The sequence below is a fragment of the Osmerus mordax genome, chromosome 5 (genome assembly GCF_038355195.1).
Source record: "Osmerus mordax isolate fOsmMor3 chromosome 5, fOsmMor3.pri, whole genome shotgun sequence".
Lineage (NCBI taxonomy): Eukaryota > Metazoa > Chordata > Actinopteri > Osmeriformes > Osmeridae > Osmerus > Osmerus mordax.
In genome coordinates, this window is record NC_090054.1 from 20,144,783 (window position 1) to 20,160,972 (window position 16,190).

Genomic DNA, 16,190 nt, shown 5'->3' on the forward strand with positions numbered 1-16,190 from the left:
GGTGGGAATCTTTTGGTACCTTACGATTTGATTCATGGGGTCATGATTCGATGATTTTTTCAATTTTTAATCACATTACGATTCAATATATTCTTACCTAAAAAAAAATATAATTGTGAATCGCTAGAAGACTGAATTTTTTTCCCCACCCTTAGCACTTAGTGCTGAATGAAATGAAATGAGGTTAGTAATGTGATTGATTTATCTGTTGATTAAATTAATGCTTTTTTAATGACTGAATTAATTGAATATTTTTTCAGAATTTCTTTGATTTGAATATTTTTTGGTAATGCGTTGTGTAGATCTTAAATTTCAATCTTTATGGTCTTAAAATTGTCTAAAATTTGACTTACTGGAACCTGCAGGAACCCTGATTTTATTACACAGCGACATATCAAATTAACTTGAAGCTCGTAGAATAAATCTGCTCGTTGTGAAGAACAAAAGGTCACCACAAAAGAAAACAGCAATTTGACATCAATCCACAAAAATTAACAGGGCCAATGATTACAACAGTATTTTTATTTGAACTGCACGGTATGCTATATGTTAACCTTGTACAAGAAACAATTACAAATAGTCACTCACACACACAAATAACCACCTAGCAGCCTTCCCACACTAACTTCAGGGCACTAGAGTGTTGCTATTACTCACAGAGTCCTCACAGCCACCAGGAAACTCACCTGGCTTTTATCAGAACTGAAAACTAAGTAATGGAAGAAAAAACTGGGTGGTTCACATGACCATGATTATAAGAACATTTACTAGGCAATACAAATCTAACAAGACTGCAAAACACCCAAATAGGAAAAAAAAAAAAAAAAGAAAAAAAAAACAGATGTCAAATATAAAAATACCACAATGAAGAAAAGATTGAAACACGAGGAGGAACAATCCAGACTTACTGTCTTTTCCCTTTTTGACGTAATTTGGGGAAAAGATCTCTGTAAAAAGTTAGATTTCCTGAGTCAGTAAGAGAACTCTTTAAATCTGCCTGCCTGCCAGGCCATGAAGCTTCTATATGGGTCCCTATGAAGAGACAACGTACTTCAGAAAGGCTGTTCACAAACAAGCCATTGTAATATGAAATCTCTATATAAGGTTCAGGTAAAAGCAAATGCATTTAATACATGTTCTGTTTTGATCTATCAAAATGAATTGTTGGTTTGACTACTTATTAGTTCTCCAGGAATCTGGCAGGTGTATTGAGTTTTCCAAAGCTGTATGTCTACATTTAGTACAATCTAATCTAGTACTTTCTCAGGCTGGGACACGGTCCTGACTGGACACGGTCCTGACTGGACACGGTCCTGACTGGACACGGTCCTGACTGGACACGGTCCTGACTGGACAGGGTCCTGACTGGACACGGTCCTGACTGGACACGGTCCTGACTGGACACGGTCCTGACTGGACACGGTCCTGACTGGACAGGGTTTAGGAGTTGCAATGGACACTGAGGATGCTGTTGGCAACACCAATTATTTTATTCTAACTGTCTGGTAAAGATGGAACCTCAAAATATATATATATATATTAAAAAAAAAAAGTTTTATCCCACACTGGGAAAACAAACAAAAACATTCACTTGAAAGGGGTTTTCAAAAGAGAATAAAATAGATTTGAAATACACAGACACACTTGTAACTGAAACCATGGAATGAGGCAGGGATTAAAGTAGGCAGGCCGCACACACCACGCCAGTCCTGATGAGCTCTGTCGGGGTGAGCAGGCAGTCTCTCCAGCATGCTCTAGCAACATGTCCCATACAGGAGTCTCCAAGGAAATAGTTTGACAAATAAAAAAAAAACTGGAAAACTTGAATAAAAACATTAAAATATGATAAACAAACAAAAACAAAAATAACCTCCGTTGATCAGATCCAGGAGCATGAGCCTCGAGCTGAGAGGTCTCATGATGGAGTGGCAGAGTGTGTGTGTGTGTGTGTGTGTGTATGTACGTGTGCATGTTCCCACTTCTGTTCCAGTGGTCAATGTGAACCGGGCTCACTGGTATTCAGTCGGTGAGAGCTGATTCGTTGGTGGACGGTGGCTGGGTCAGATGGGCGAGCTGGAACAGGCTCAGACACCCTCTCTCCTCTCCTCTACGGCTCGGTCATGTGCTGCTTCATGGGGGCTCCGTGTTTGGACGGTTGGTTGGGGGAGGGGGGCTGGGAGAGGGGCTGGGAGGGGTGGGTACCAGGGGGCAGGGTGTGGGGGAGGGGGGCCCCCCCTGGCACCATGCCCTCCCCAGGGACGAGGGGCCCGCTAGGCGCCAGTCCTACCGCACCGGCGGGGTACCTGTGGCAGGGCACAGCGGTCAGGTCACAACACAGGACGACGTCAAAGCGCACGATGACTTCATAATGCGCGATGATGTCACAATATGCACGATGACGTCACGCTGACGTCACGATGCACAATTCTCGCTAAAGTGACAGGCCTTTGGACCTGAAGCACACAGCATGGCACTCTAGAACTTTCCAGAAGTTATACCTGATCCGTACATTTTATGCTATGCTACGTTAATCACATTAAGTTGGTTCTCATTTGTTGTTTGTGTACAATAGCTTGAAATAATAGTATTAAACATTGCATTTTTTTCCCCCTCATTGCTTGCCATGTGCTTTGGACCAAAACCACAGGATATACTAGTCTCTGATGGCAGTGTTAGATTCTGGAAGCCTAGTTTCAAGCGTTTTAAGTGTGGATTTTACATCCACTAACCACTAGGACACGGTTACCATGGTAACCATGGGTGTGTTTGTTAGGAACCCGTTTGCGATCCCGTTATTTAAACTAAAGCTATTCATTAAAAAGAATGACATCACATCACATGAAAACATCTGAAAACTGGTGTTACTCTTACATGTCAATTCAGGATTCAAAACGACCACAAGACCTCATCGGTTGTTCTTGGGAAACTGACAAATGCATCAAGAGAAATAGGTCTTGACATTCACAAAGTTCAGAAGATCATCATCACAGCACAGAAGAACAATTATGTCAGCGGTGAAAGGGAGGAGAGAGCAGAGAGGAAGGAACCGGAAAGATTTCCGACAAGGTGGGTACAGGGAGGGTTGGAGAACCACGTGAGGGATGAGAACAGGGGAAGAACATGAAGCAAAACAAAACAAAGACTAGATTCTGCATTCTCTGCTCCACTGCATCTTCACTTGGAAGCGTCACCGGGCAATTCGTGTTTTCCAAGAAACAGCTTCATAAAACAGTTGATAAAAATATCAACAGAAAAAAACTTGGGTTGGTGTGACTGATCTTAGGAAGAACAGGAGGAGGGTTGGGGGGGGGGGGGGGGAAGGCGGCGATGACGAGGTGGCAGTAAGTGGGTTTGATGAAGCAGACACTAAACTTTGAATGACATTTCCACCAACAGCTGTTATGCTAGCTGTGACCGGCACATTTCTAAGCATGTGGGGTCAGAATTGGCAGTATTTACCTGGTTCTCTATTAGGTATATAATTTGTCCTGCATGCCCCCAGTTGCTATGGCTTGGACCATTGTTTGGTTCACTCTGCTGTGTGAGAGAAGTAGTTCAGTCCAGTTGAGACAGCAGTATAAGAGGTGAAAGCACTAGTGTGGAAGATAATCCATAATACTTCATTTCCACTAGATAGATCCGTGAGGTCTTTAATGGCTCCAGGGCCCCCATTTATAAATACTCACAAGAGGAAATGTGGAACGGAGAAGACTGATTAATCGAGATAAGAAATGTAGAGCTATGTTTGGTGTACTAAAGTCTGGGGTCCCCTCGGAGAGTTCTCCTTCCTTTCCACAGACCCGTCCTGTTTATCAGGGCTGTTACTATATCTGGGGTAGCCTACCCTAGATTCGGACCTCGGTAATAAAACACACAGAACCATCTGTTGAACCATTGCCCTACTCCCAATATTCAACTGTCCCAGAGCTCATATTGACATCAGTGCTTGAGCCTCACTAAGACCCAGGCCTGGGTTACAGGCCTGCTACTGGTACCCTGATGGAGACAGAGCCTTAGCTGTTTGGTGTGTGAAGAGTCTGTTGTGGCGCGCCGGGCCTCCCTACCTGTAGGCGGCGCCGTTGAGCTCAGGGTGCACCTGCTGCTGCTCCATCATTCCCCACGGAGCCGTGGTGACGAAGAACTCTTTGTTGACACAGTTTCGTAGACTGTCGGGAATACGACCTGGATCGTCGAACACAAAGATGGAAGTGAGTGTGTGTCAGTGTGGTATGTGTGTGTGTGTCTGTGTGTGTGTGTGTGTACCCGTGATGGCGCGGCGTATCTCAGTGGCGGCGGCTTCTCTCATTTCCAGTGAGGCCTGCTCGCTGTACCAGGCTGTGTGGGGGGTGCAGATCAGGTTGGGAGCGTCTTTCAGAGGGCCCTGGGTGAAGCTGGAGGAACAGGACAAGATGAGGACATGTGACACAGTTGATGGTGCGATGGTGTAGCTCAAAGCGGGTCTGTGTGTGTGTGTGAGAGAGAGACATGCTGAGAGAGAGAGACAGGATGAGAGAGAGACAGGCTGAGAGGGAGACAGGCTGAGAGAGAGACAGGCTGAGAGGGAGACAGGCTGAGAGAGAGAGACAAGATGAAAGAGAGACAGGCTGAGAGGGAGACAGGCTGAGAGAGAGAAAGACAGGATGAGAGAGAGACAGGCTGAGAGGGAGAGACAGGCTGAGAGAGACAGGATGAAAGAGAGACAGGCTGAGAGGGAGACAGGCTGAGAAAGAGAGACAGGCTGAGAGGGAGAGACAGGCTGAGAGAGCAAGACAGGATGAAAGAGATACAGGCTGAGAAGGAGACAGGCTGAGAGAGAGAGAGACAGGCTGAGACTCACCTGAAGGGTTCGGACTCGTGGACGTCCAGGGCGGCGCCTCGTATCCGGCCCTCCTTCAGGGCCTGAGCCAGAGACTTCTCATCCACCAGACCCCCCCGCGCAGAGTTCACCAGGAAAGCACCCTGACGCATCTACACACACAGACCATCAACATTTACATTTAGTCATTTAGCAGACGCTCTTATCCAGAGCGACTTACAGTAAGTACAGGGACATTCCCCCGAGGCAAGTAGGGTGAAGTGCCTTACTCAAGGACACAACGTCATCTGGCACAGCCGGGAATCAAACTGGCAACCTTCTGATTACAAGCCCGCTTCCCTAACCGCTCTGCCACCTGACTCCCTACATCTTCATCATCATCCACATCTTCATCCTCAACCTCCTCATCATGTCGAGGAATGGTGCAATTATACTTCACACATCTTCTCCTGAGTTAGGAGTGAACAGGGAGTTCTAGTTAGAATCTGATTTATAACCCTTAGTAGAGGGGTCTTTTGTCAAGAATGATGAAAGCCAGATGGAACGTGTTTCATGCCAGTACAAACGACCGTCAGCCTACCCATAATGCAACACTGTTCCTGTCTGCAAGCTTTTATTAAACTGCATCGAGCCTCACATGTCTCGACCACTTGTAACTTGGTGGTATTCTGACCCGACTTAGCGAAAGAAAAGCAGATTGACTTCAACGATTGTCATCATCCTCATCCCCATCAAGATCAATGCATTGCTAATCAACTTATGAAGAGCTGGGTTAGACCCCTTCTACCCTCTCTGACGATCACATTAAAGCCATCTAACAGAACTAAATACTGCTAGAGATGGAGAGAGAAAGAGGGAGAGATATGATTTAAATGAGAGCATTTGGATAAAAGTAATCTCTTGATCTTGACAGAAACTGAAATTTAGGGCACAGAATGCCCCAGTTAAATCACTGCTATGAACTAGAGCATTGTTGTGCATTGGACACACACTTATCACTTACTGTACACAAACACACAATATTTCCACCACAGCACGCAGAATTAATCCATAGAGGTTATTGATGTCACTGAACTTCAGTCACAGCTGCAGTTTGAGGTGCTGGACAGTAAGTGGCAGTAGCGATCCATAACCGCGGGTTAGCACGAGCCAGAAGAGGCTGTGTTCAGTGAACAAAAGCAGGTGTGTTTCTGTCACCTGTTGGACGGTGAAGTCGTTGACGAAGAGATGGATTGAAGCTGTTGGATCATGGGATGTTTGTAGAGATGGTTTGTTTGTTTACATGTATGTACCCTATGTGTGTGTGGGCGTGTGTGTGTGCATCCCGTACCTGTTTGATGGTGAAGTCGTTGATGAGGTGGTGGTTGTGCTCGTTCAGGTTGCAGTGCAGGGACACACAGTCGCTCTGGTAGAGCAGGTCCTGGAGAGTGTAGACGCGCTGCACCCCCAGCGAGCGTTCCAGCCCGTCCTGCAGGTACGGGTCGTAGAAGATCACGTTGAAGCCAAACACCTTGGCCCTCACCGCAACCGCCTGCCCCGACCGGCCTGGACACCACACGGCACAGTTAGTACACACACACACACACACACACACATGTACACGCGTATATACACGTACATATACACACACACACACATGTACACGCGTATATACACGTACATATACACACACACACACATACATGTACACGCGTATATACACATACATATACACACACACACACATGTACACACGTATATACACGTACATATACACACGCTCTCACACACACACATGTACACGCGTATATACACGTACATATACACACGCTCTCACACACACACATGTACACGTGTATATACACGTACATATACACACTCTCTCACACACACGTACACACGCATGCTCATACACGCGTGCTCACACACCACATGCTCACATACACACACGTTTTCACACGTGTGTGAACATACACACTGATACTGGAAGAAACGACATGCACAGGTCTTAGCTAAATACAAAATAATTCACAGTTTATATAAGATTTCTTATTAACAGCCACGTTCCACCCCCCCACCCCCATTCCCAGAAGTCTCCCTGCTCCGGTCAGCCGCCTCACCGAAGCCGATGAGTCCGAGAGTCTCTCCTCTGATCCGGGCCGCTCCAGAAGCCACCTCCCTGATCTGCTCCACGCTCTGCACCCGCGTGCCCTCCCGCAGCGCCTGGTACAGCCAGGTGTTCCTGCGGTACAGGTTCAGGATGTGGCACAGTGTCGAGTCGGCCGTCTCTTCCACCGCTGCCGATGGGATGTTACACACTGCGATGCCTGGAGAGGAGGGGGGGGGTGGGGGCAGGAACGGTTATCTCTGACTGTATGTCTATTTCACTGTCTGTCTCACTGTCTGTCTCACTGTCTGCCTGCCTGCCTGCCTGCCTGCCTGCCTGCCTGCCTGCCTGCCTGCCTGCCTGCCTGCCTGTCTGCCTGTCTGTCTGTCTGTCTGTCTGCCTGTCTGCCTGCCTGTCTGCCTGTCTGCCTGTCTGCCTGTCTGCCTGTCTGCCTGCCTGCCTGCCTGCCTGTCTGCCTGTCTGCCTGTCTGCCTGTCTGCCTGCCTGCCTGCCTGCCTGCCTGCCTGCCTGCCTGCCTGCCTCCCTCACCCAGCTCTCCTGCAGCTTTGATGTCGATGTTGTCGTAGCCGCTGCCGATGCGGATGATGATGCGCAGGGCCTTGAACTTCTCCAGGTCCTCTCTGGTCAGGGTGATGGTGTGGTACATCATTGCCCCCACCGCCTCGTTCAACACCTGGGAACATAGGAGATGTTACGCACCCATCATCACCTCCTTCATCATCCTCATCATCACCACCACCATCATAACCAATATCACCATCATCACCACATCCTTCATCATCCTCATCATCACCACCACCATCATAACCAATATCATTTAGTCATTTAGTCACCATCATCACCACATCCTTCATCATCTCCACCACCATCATCACTACCAATATCACCATCATCATCACCACCATCATCATTCATCATTAAATGCAAATCAAAAAAGCTTGTGAGTGTTTGTGGGTGTGTGTGTGTGTGTGTGTGTATTCTGCATATACCGTATATAAAAATACACACAAGCAGAGAGAGAGCATGTGTTAGAGCGCGAGAGAGAGAGAGAGAGAGAGAGAGAGAGAGAGAGAGAGAGAGAGAGAGAGAGAGCGAGAGAGAGAGCGAGAGAGAGTTGTTAGCAAGAATGTGGGCGTTGAATTGTACTGTTTTGACTAGATGCTGAAACAAGGTTATGGTGAAGACAGTCAGGATCATAAAAATGTCTAATGCAGACACCCTGATAGCATATCAAGAGTCCTCCGTGAGTCTGGCTGAAAACCACCTCCAGCTAACTGCATCAGCTTGGCCTGCCAGATTAGCATAGCTGAGAATTTCCATATAACAATTTTATTGGTGCAAGCTGGAGTCAGAACTGGATGCTAATTGAGGGTTAAAGCTCTCCTCATACATTCATCTCATTATTTGAGCTGTGCAAAGGCAGCCAAAGGCAAGTCTGGCTGGATACAAGGCTGCCCATGGGTAAAGCAGTGAGGCAGCAGGAATAATGGCTGGTGATACAAAAAACTGATTTGACTTCACCACAGTGACAGTGGGTAGGTATTATTTATATATGTATTCAGGACAAACAGTCCTGATCAGGAATAGCCTTGCTGCTTCTCTCTGACACAAAGGGATGAACAGAGAACATGCCCTGCCTCCATTCTCCCTTCCTGGGCTGTCAGACAGAGACTAGGAGAGCAGAGTGTTGTACCATACAGACCCAGGTCAGCTGCAGTGTCCTTGGGACTCAGAGACACATTGGACCTTCTCTACACAACCACAACAACTGGAAATAAGGGGCTTGTTAAATGCTGCCCGTGTGTGCTTGGATGTGCCCTCACAGCTTTGTGTGTGTGTGTGTGTTTGGGCATGTGCGTGTGTGTATTTGTGAGTTTGTGCTCAAGTCCCTATTCCAAGATACAGCCGGTGTGTGAGGACTTCTGCAGTGTTCCAGCAGTGGGACCCCTGCCAACCACTCTGCTCTTTGAGGTGTTGCTGTGTGGCCCAGAGAACCAGGGACCGGACACAGAGGTCTGGGGAGCTGAGCTCAGGCCAGGGGCCAGCGCGGGGAGGTCTGCAAGTCGTGCATCGCGGGAACACAAAGAGACCAAACGCTTCTCCATCTTTCTTTTTTCCTCTCGATCCCTCGCTCCCTTTCACTTGCATGTGGAGCATAGCTGGAGAAGCGAGAGAAGGACCCGACCGAGATAGGGGGACCGAGATAGGGGGACCGAGATAGGGGGACCTCCGCAGGGAGGAAATGCTGCCGTCTCTTCATGAACAACAGGGTTCCACGTGGGAAGGATTGTGAAAGCTTCGCACACACACACGTCCAATCTGCCTCTGTGTCGTCACATTCCAGATCCATTACCAGACTTTAACACTGCAGCACCTTAGGAGCCTGTGCAATAAATCATGATGAAACCACTTCCCCCGCCCAGCCGGGCAGAGAGAGGGAGATGGGATACTGCACTGACAGTCTTCTGTAGAAGCAGAGACATAGAGGGGGAGGAGATGAAGAGACAGCTATAGACTGAGCTGAGCTCATCCTCATTATTGAGCTGTCTTGCTTTGTGGAAGTGTATTATACTGAGCTTGTGTGTGTGTGTGTGTCTGTATGCGTGCACAGCGTATGATCAGCCACGTGCTTGGATGTAGGAAAGCGCTTGTGATGTACGTGTGTGTGTGTGTGTATGTACGTGTGGTGTGTACATGTGTGTGTGTGCCCCACCTTCTCGTGGATCTCCTGGGTGGACTGGGCGTCGCAGAAGGCCACGGTGGCCAGGTCTTTGAGGATGGGCATCTCCACGGTGCAGTCGCGCCCATCCAGCAGGGCCACCAGGGGGCGAGGGTGCATGGGCCCGTTCATGATCTGGGGACGGATACCTGCAGAGAGATTAGAGGGATGGAGAGGTAGAGAGGTAGAGAGATGGGGGGATGGAGAGATGGAGAGGTGGAGAGGTACAGAGATGGGGGGATGGAGAGATGGAGAGGTGGAGAGGTAGAGAGATGGGGGGATGGAGAGATGGAGAGGTGGAGAGGTAGAGAGATGGGGGGGATGGAGAGATGGAGAGATGGAGAGGTGGAGAGGTACAGAGATGGGGGGATGGAGAGATGGAGAGGTGGAGAGGTACAGAGATGGGGGGATGGAGAGATGGAGAGGTGGAGAGGTAGAGAGATGGGGGGGATGGAGAGATGGAGAGATGGAGAGGTGGAGAGGTACAGAGATGGGGGGATGGAGAGATGGAGAGGTGGAGAGGTACAGAGATGGGGGGATGGAGAGATGGAGAGGTGGAGAGGTAGAGAGGTAGAGAGATGGGGGGATGGAGAGATGGAGAGGTACAGAGATGGGGGGATGGACAGACGGAAAGATGGAGAGATGAAGATATCAAGAGATGGAGACAGAAGGAGATAGAAACACTGGTTATTTTTATAGCACACAGCGCAAAGTGGTCCAATTAAACTCCCACAGAGAGAGAGAAAGAGCAGGTGTGTTGGCGTGTGGATGGATTGACTGGCTGGTTCAATCCAACACACACAGCTCAATAGAATCACTGTTGTGACTCCAGCTAGACTGAACAGCCCTCCTCTCTGAAGACCCATCATCTCAGCTGTCACCACTGATCAATAATACACACACATGTACACACACATGTACACACACACACACACACATTCTCCTTGAAGTGGCTGAACACCTCCAGTCACATCATCGTCTTTTGTAGGGCAGTCACCAGGCAACAAGTCATTTTACCTCATGAGATCATCAACTCCATTTTCCTGTGAGAGAGATGGGGCAGCTGGGTCCTGCTGTGTGGAACCGTCTCGCTAACACTTTTCCTCCACACAAACCTATCAATACCCTGATGAGGGAACTCTGCTGTTATGTCTGGGTTTTCAGTGTCTCAATGTCCAGTAACCAGCCTAGAGCTGCTCTACAAACACACCAGTCAGACATACCAACCCCCGAGAGAGAGAGAGAGAGAGAGAGAGAGACAGAGAGAGAGAGAGAGAGAGAGAGAGAGAGAGAGAGAGAGAGAGAGAGAAGGAAGATGAAAGAGAGAAAGAGAGAGAGAGAAGGAAGATGAAAGAGAGAGAGAGAGAGAGAGAGAGAGAGAGAGAGAGAGAGAGAGAGAGAGAGAGAGAGAGATGAAAGAGAGACTGGCCAGAACAAACCCAAATTTCACTCAAACAAAATAGGAAATGAAAATGGGAGAAGAGAGGGGGGAGAGAGAGAAAATTAGGGAGAGAAGGAGAGAGAGAGAGAGAGAGAGAGAGAGAGAGAGAGAGAGAGAGAGAGAGAGAGAGAGAGAGAGAGAGAGAGAGAGAGAGAAAGAGAGAGAGAGAGCACTCTGCACACCATTCCCTTGCTCCCTGCTGCCTGTTGTCATGGTGATTACAGGATTTGGGAAGGATTATGAAATATTTTATTTAGTGGCATCTGTGCTGCAAGGGAAGATATCCAAGCCTGCCTGTTCACCCTCTGTCTCCCTTCCAGGGACCAGACACACACACCCTGGCCTGGCCCTCACACTGTTACAACAACGACAAGCATGTACAACACACAGACAAAATGGCAGCCGGGAACACTGAAGGTGACACAATGTTCAAGCATGTGTCCAGCAACACAACATGGGCTCAGTCAAGCGAAGGGTTCATCTAACTGTTTTGTGATTCACGTTAACCAAACCGGAGGTGAAGCGCTGCTATTTGCGTCCAGATATCAAGAGGGTATCTGTCTTCACAAAGAGCCTTGAATAAACCATGTAGCTGTGTGTTGCCTTCACAGATCCTTTCATGCAACGTTCCAGCACGCTGCCAGGGACCAGGTGCCAGGATTCACTGACAGATGGAACGATGAAACGATGGATGAACAGGCCGATGGATGGATGATTGACGATGGATAGATGGATGATGGATAGATGGATGATTGAATGATTGAATGATGGAATGATGGATAGATGGATGATTGAAGGATGGATAGATGGATGATGGATGGAGGGACGGACGAATGGACGGATGAATACATAGATGGATGATTGAATGATTTTTTTTTTTTTGATGGATGATGGATGGATTAATGATGGCTAGATGGATGATGGGTGGATGGCTAGATGGACAGTCTGGCCCTAGCAAGGCGGCATCCTCCTCCACAGGGATACTGAAGAAGGCAGGGGAAGGGAGGACCTGTGAGAGCGACTGAGACCAATCTACTGTCTCAGTCCAATCTACACACATTCCTTCTGAGATGCACCAGGGAAGCCAGGAGCCACAGGAGCCTGTTTAGAGAAGTGTCCCCTACCATGCGCACGAGGGTGTTCGACCTACACAGAGGAACCACAGGAGAGACCAGGACATGAGGTTCTGACAGCAGATCGCCTCTGACTCACTACTCCATGAGAGGGGGGGGGGGGGGGGGGGGGGGGGGAGAGGAGAAGGTGGGGGGGATTCATTAACTTCACAGCAGGGACATAAGTGCACAATCTTCACCTATTCCTCTCCAGTGTGTGTGTGTGTGTGTGTGTGTGTGTGTGTGTTCTGAGGGGTACATGGACTATCTGCTGCAGGTATCCCCTGGTCTCAGACGGGCAGCAGGAAGGTGTGAGGGGAGGGAGAGCTGACAGACAGACACACCTGGGGTTCCTAACTCTCCCACAGAGTTCATTATAACACTGCACACGGTCTCCATAACAACAGTGTCTTTCAGCTTCAGATAAGACATAAACACAGACAGTGTGATGGTGTTCTCTCTGAATGTCAGCAAGAGCCACAAACGAGCTCCAGGCACATCAGGATGCGAACGATGAGAGATGTGATCCGGTTGAAAAAGGTTTACTGACAAAGAAAAGGGGTTAAATGATTGTGTCACACGGTTTAAAAACGATGTACTCACGTGCCCAACACGGCTCTCAGAAAGACTTAACTGCTCATGACGTCACTCGTGTTCTTAAACGAACCCCGATAATTAACGTTCGTTATCTTGTTTTGTACATTTACGTCTGACGTTTACAATGACTAGAAAACAATGAACCAAAAATGTCGCATCATACAAACTTACATTCTCACCCCCTGGCTCTCACATGCTGTAAACAAACAAACAGACCGAAACACACACGGACACGCGCACACGCCGGCTCATGCACACATCAGACGATAAGACTGGCAGAAAGCTGATACTAGTAGGAAGTAGGTCAAAACTGTGATGACTAATTATCTCCTGTCGGCTAATATCTTTTCAAGAGCCAGACAAGGGATGCTATGCTAAAAAGGCTACATGATAAATCACTGCTTAATTAGCAGCTAATTAGAGCTTAATGAGTACCTAATACCTGGACAGTCATTCTGAGAGGCTCCTTAACAGACCCCGGAGGAAGGACCAGGATGATTCCTCACAAAAGTCGCGCTTAGAATTCTCTGACCCTCGGTTAGAGCCGTCGGTTTGTCAGTCACACCATTAGCTCAGGCTGTGCCTAGTAATCCCTCTGTGCCTGTGTGCATACATGCCAGTGATGAGGTCCAATCAGAGGGTTGGAAGGGAAACACACTTGCACAAACCCTCCCGCGACCAGCAACATACACACACACACACCACACACAAACGCACACAAGCCACGTCTAATAAGAATGCGTTCCTTCCGCTGACGCTTTTGTCCAAAGCCACGTGCAGATGAGGGTTGAACCCGGGAGGTCTTGATGAATGGTCACATGCTCCATAACTGAGCTACACGTCTCGCAATAGCTGTTCTGTTTTTAACCTTCCTTTCTCTCTCTCTCTTTCTCTCTCTCTCTCTCTCTCTTTCATTTTCTGTCCCACATGTATAAAACACACACACACACACACGCTTTCATCTCACACACAGACACACACACACATTCACACTATATACACACACACACACGCACACACACACACACACACAGCCTCTGGGCCAGCTGTTCTAACTCCCTTCCCAGGAGTCTCCATGACAGGGCCTATGGCTTCTCTGACGGTTCCTCCCTTCACCCCCCCCCAGCTGGTCCCAGACCAGACCCCCCACTATCCTCCAGACCACAGCTGGAGACTACATCAAGGCCGTAGCCATGGAGTCAACATTGGGGGGGACGAATTAGGGAGTCAGGTGGCTGAGCGGTTAGAGAATCGGGCTAGTAATCTCAAGGTTGCCAGTTCGATTCCTGGCCGTGTCAATTGACGTTGTGTCCTTGGGTAAGGCACTTCACCCTACTTGCCTCAGGGGGGAATGTCCCTGTACTTACTGTAAGTCGCTCTGGATAAGAGCGTCTCTTAATATTCCTGTTAAATGTGCCTAAAAACGCCTAAACAGCATACCCAAAGTAAATTGGAAGCTGTTCTTGAACCATTTGGAGTACATGCATGTAAATGATCTCTTTTGAAAGCTGACACTCTGAAGTTATGTCCCCTGTTGTCAGGACCCCTGTCAGTCCTACTAGTGTTGAGTAATAGAAGCTTGAACACAAGGAAAGTGAAAATTTCTATTTCCGCCTAGATTTCTTTTGAAAACAGAGGCCTGAAGAGGCCTAGAGGTGGTAGGTATTAGCTGGAAGACTAAATTGGACCACAGGTTGAAGCCTTACCCAATTCAAATCAAAAGTCAAACATAATACCACAATATATTCATATTTGACACATGTTTTTATAAGAGTACATCCAGGCATTTTCTAAAAGGGCCTTTTGGAGACTCCAAAATGACCCTTTGTAACCAAGGTCAAATACTCAGGATAAAAGGTATTATTTTTCATAATTGTTATCTCTAATGAAAGGTGGTACTTAGAACTATCATATATAATAACTAATAGCAGGACGCACAGACCTAGTTGGCTTTAGAGGGCTGTCAACGGGGCATGCAAGCTCCTATTGGGTCAAACAAGGTGTCAATCAAAAGGGGAGGGTTCAACGGACATTTTGATGCCTTCATATTGTAAATACTCCGTTGCTAACCGGAGAAAAGAACACTTTTATGTGAACAAGTTGTTTCTTCTGTCGGCTAACTTGCATAATGAAACAAAGGATAATGGATATTCATGAAGTAAAACATTGTATTTGGACGAATTACTTTACATGGTTAGATACTTTGAACCCTTGGGACTGTAAGCAGATCAAGTTTTGATGTCATGATTTGCACACCTGGACCTATTTGAACCACTTAGGGTGAGTAAAACTTTTTTCTTTGGCATTGTTGAAGGAATGTTCACCGGAAAAAGACGTTGACTTTGCTTGCTATTGCGACTTGATCTTGAATTGGTTTATTTCAATGGAAGCACAAGAATCATAGCTTTCCAATGATGTATAACATGTGTAGCGTCTAAAAATATATTTGTTAGAATTTAGTGCGTCGTAACTGAGGAAGGGGAGGGCAGCATTTTTGTAACGCGGGCGAAACAGTATCGTAAACAGGCTAAATGACTACATGTAATTACATTTTTTATGATAATTTCGGACAGCGTGCGTGGTTGCCTGTCGTAGCGTAGCACATTTATATTTTTATATCAATATATTATGTATTATGATTACGGCCTTGCTACAGCAGTCTACACCTCCACCAGAGACTACAGCAGTCTAGACCTCCATCAGAGACTACAGCAGTCTGTACCCCCATCAGAGACTACAGCAGTCTAGACCTCCATCAGAGACTACAGCAGTCTGTACCTCCATCAGAGACTACAGCAGTCTAGACCTCCATCAGAGACTACAGCAGTCTATACCTCCATCAGAGACTACAGCAGTCTGTACCTCCATCAGAGACTACAGCAGTCTGTACCTCCATCAGAGATTACAGCAGTCTATACCTCCATCAGAGACTACAGCTGGTCTCTGAAAGGTTTAAGATCTCAGCCTATAGTGTGTCTTCCTTCTGTGTCTTTATGCATGAGTGTGTGTGCGCATGTTTGTGTGTGTGTGTGTGTTATTAGTATGGAGCTTGGCAGGCTATCCTTTGACACACCCAGGAGGTGTGCCACAGGAAGTGAAGACAGATGCACAGGAAGTGAAGACAGATGCACAGTCCTGTGAAAACACAGAATTCACAAAAATAATAACGCTATGTTCCACTTCTATGAAAAACAAACGTGATAGTAAAGTACCTGTAAAGTGAACTTTTCCCACATAGATCTTTCTCATTAATAGCAAAAAAAAAAGGACAACTGAATGTAATGTAAAATATACCCAGGGCAGGATCTGTATTTGACACAGTCTTAACAAGCAGTTTTTCCTGTGATTCAGCCTGTGGTATTCACCATCACCACCACACAATAGCCAAGTCCATTCAC

The 16,190-nt window shown here is 47.4% G+C and overlaps 1 protein-coding gene across 1 annotated transcript in view; it reads right to left on the bottom strand.

The window, feature by feature from the left end:
- Positions 1-501: 501 nt before the first annotated feature.
- The window catches only part of LOC136943252 (uncharacterized), a 29,774-nt gene continuing 14,085 nt past the window's right edge, over positions 502-16,190 (bottom strand). The window contains exons 4-11 of the mRNA XM_067236512.1: positions 9,637-9,791; positions 7,452-7,596; positions 6,916-7,122; positions 6,147-6,361; positions 4,838-4,968; positions 4,264-4,391; positions 4,065-4,182; positions 502-2,303 (exon numbers count right to left, since the gene is read on the bottom strand). Of these exons, the coding sequence (XP_067092613.1) occupies positions 2,108-2,303; positions 4,065-4,182; positions 4,264-4,391; positions 4,838-4,968; positions 6,147-6,361; positions 6,916-7,122; positions 7,452-7,596; positions 9,637-9,791 (1,295 nt within the window). The 3' untranslated portion in view covers positions 502-2,107. The remainder of the gene's footprint in view (positions 2,304-4,064; positions 4,183-4,263; positions 4,392-4,837; positions 4,969-6,146; positions 6,362-6,915; positions 7,123-7,451; positions 7,597-9,636; positions 9,792-16,190) is intronic.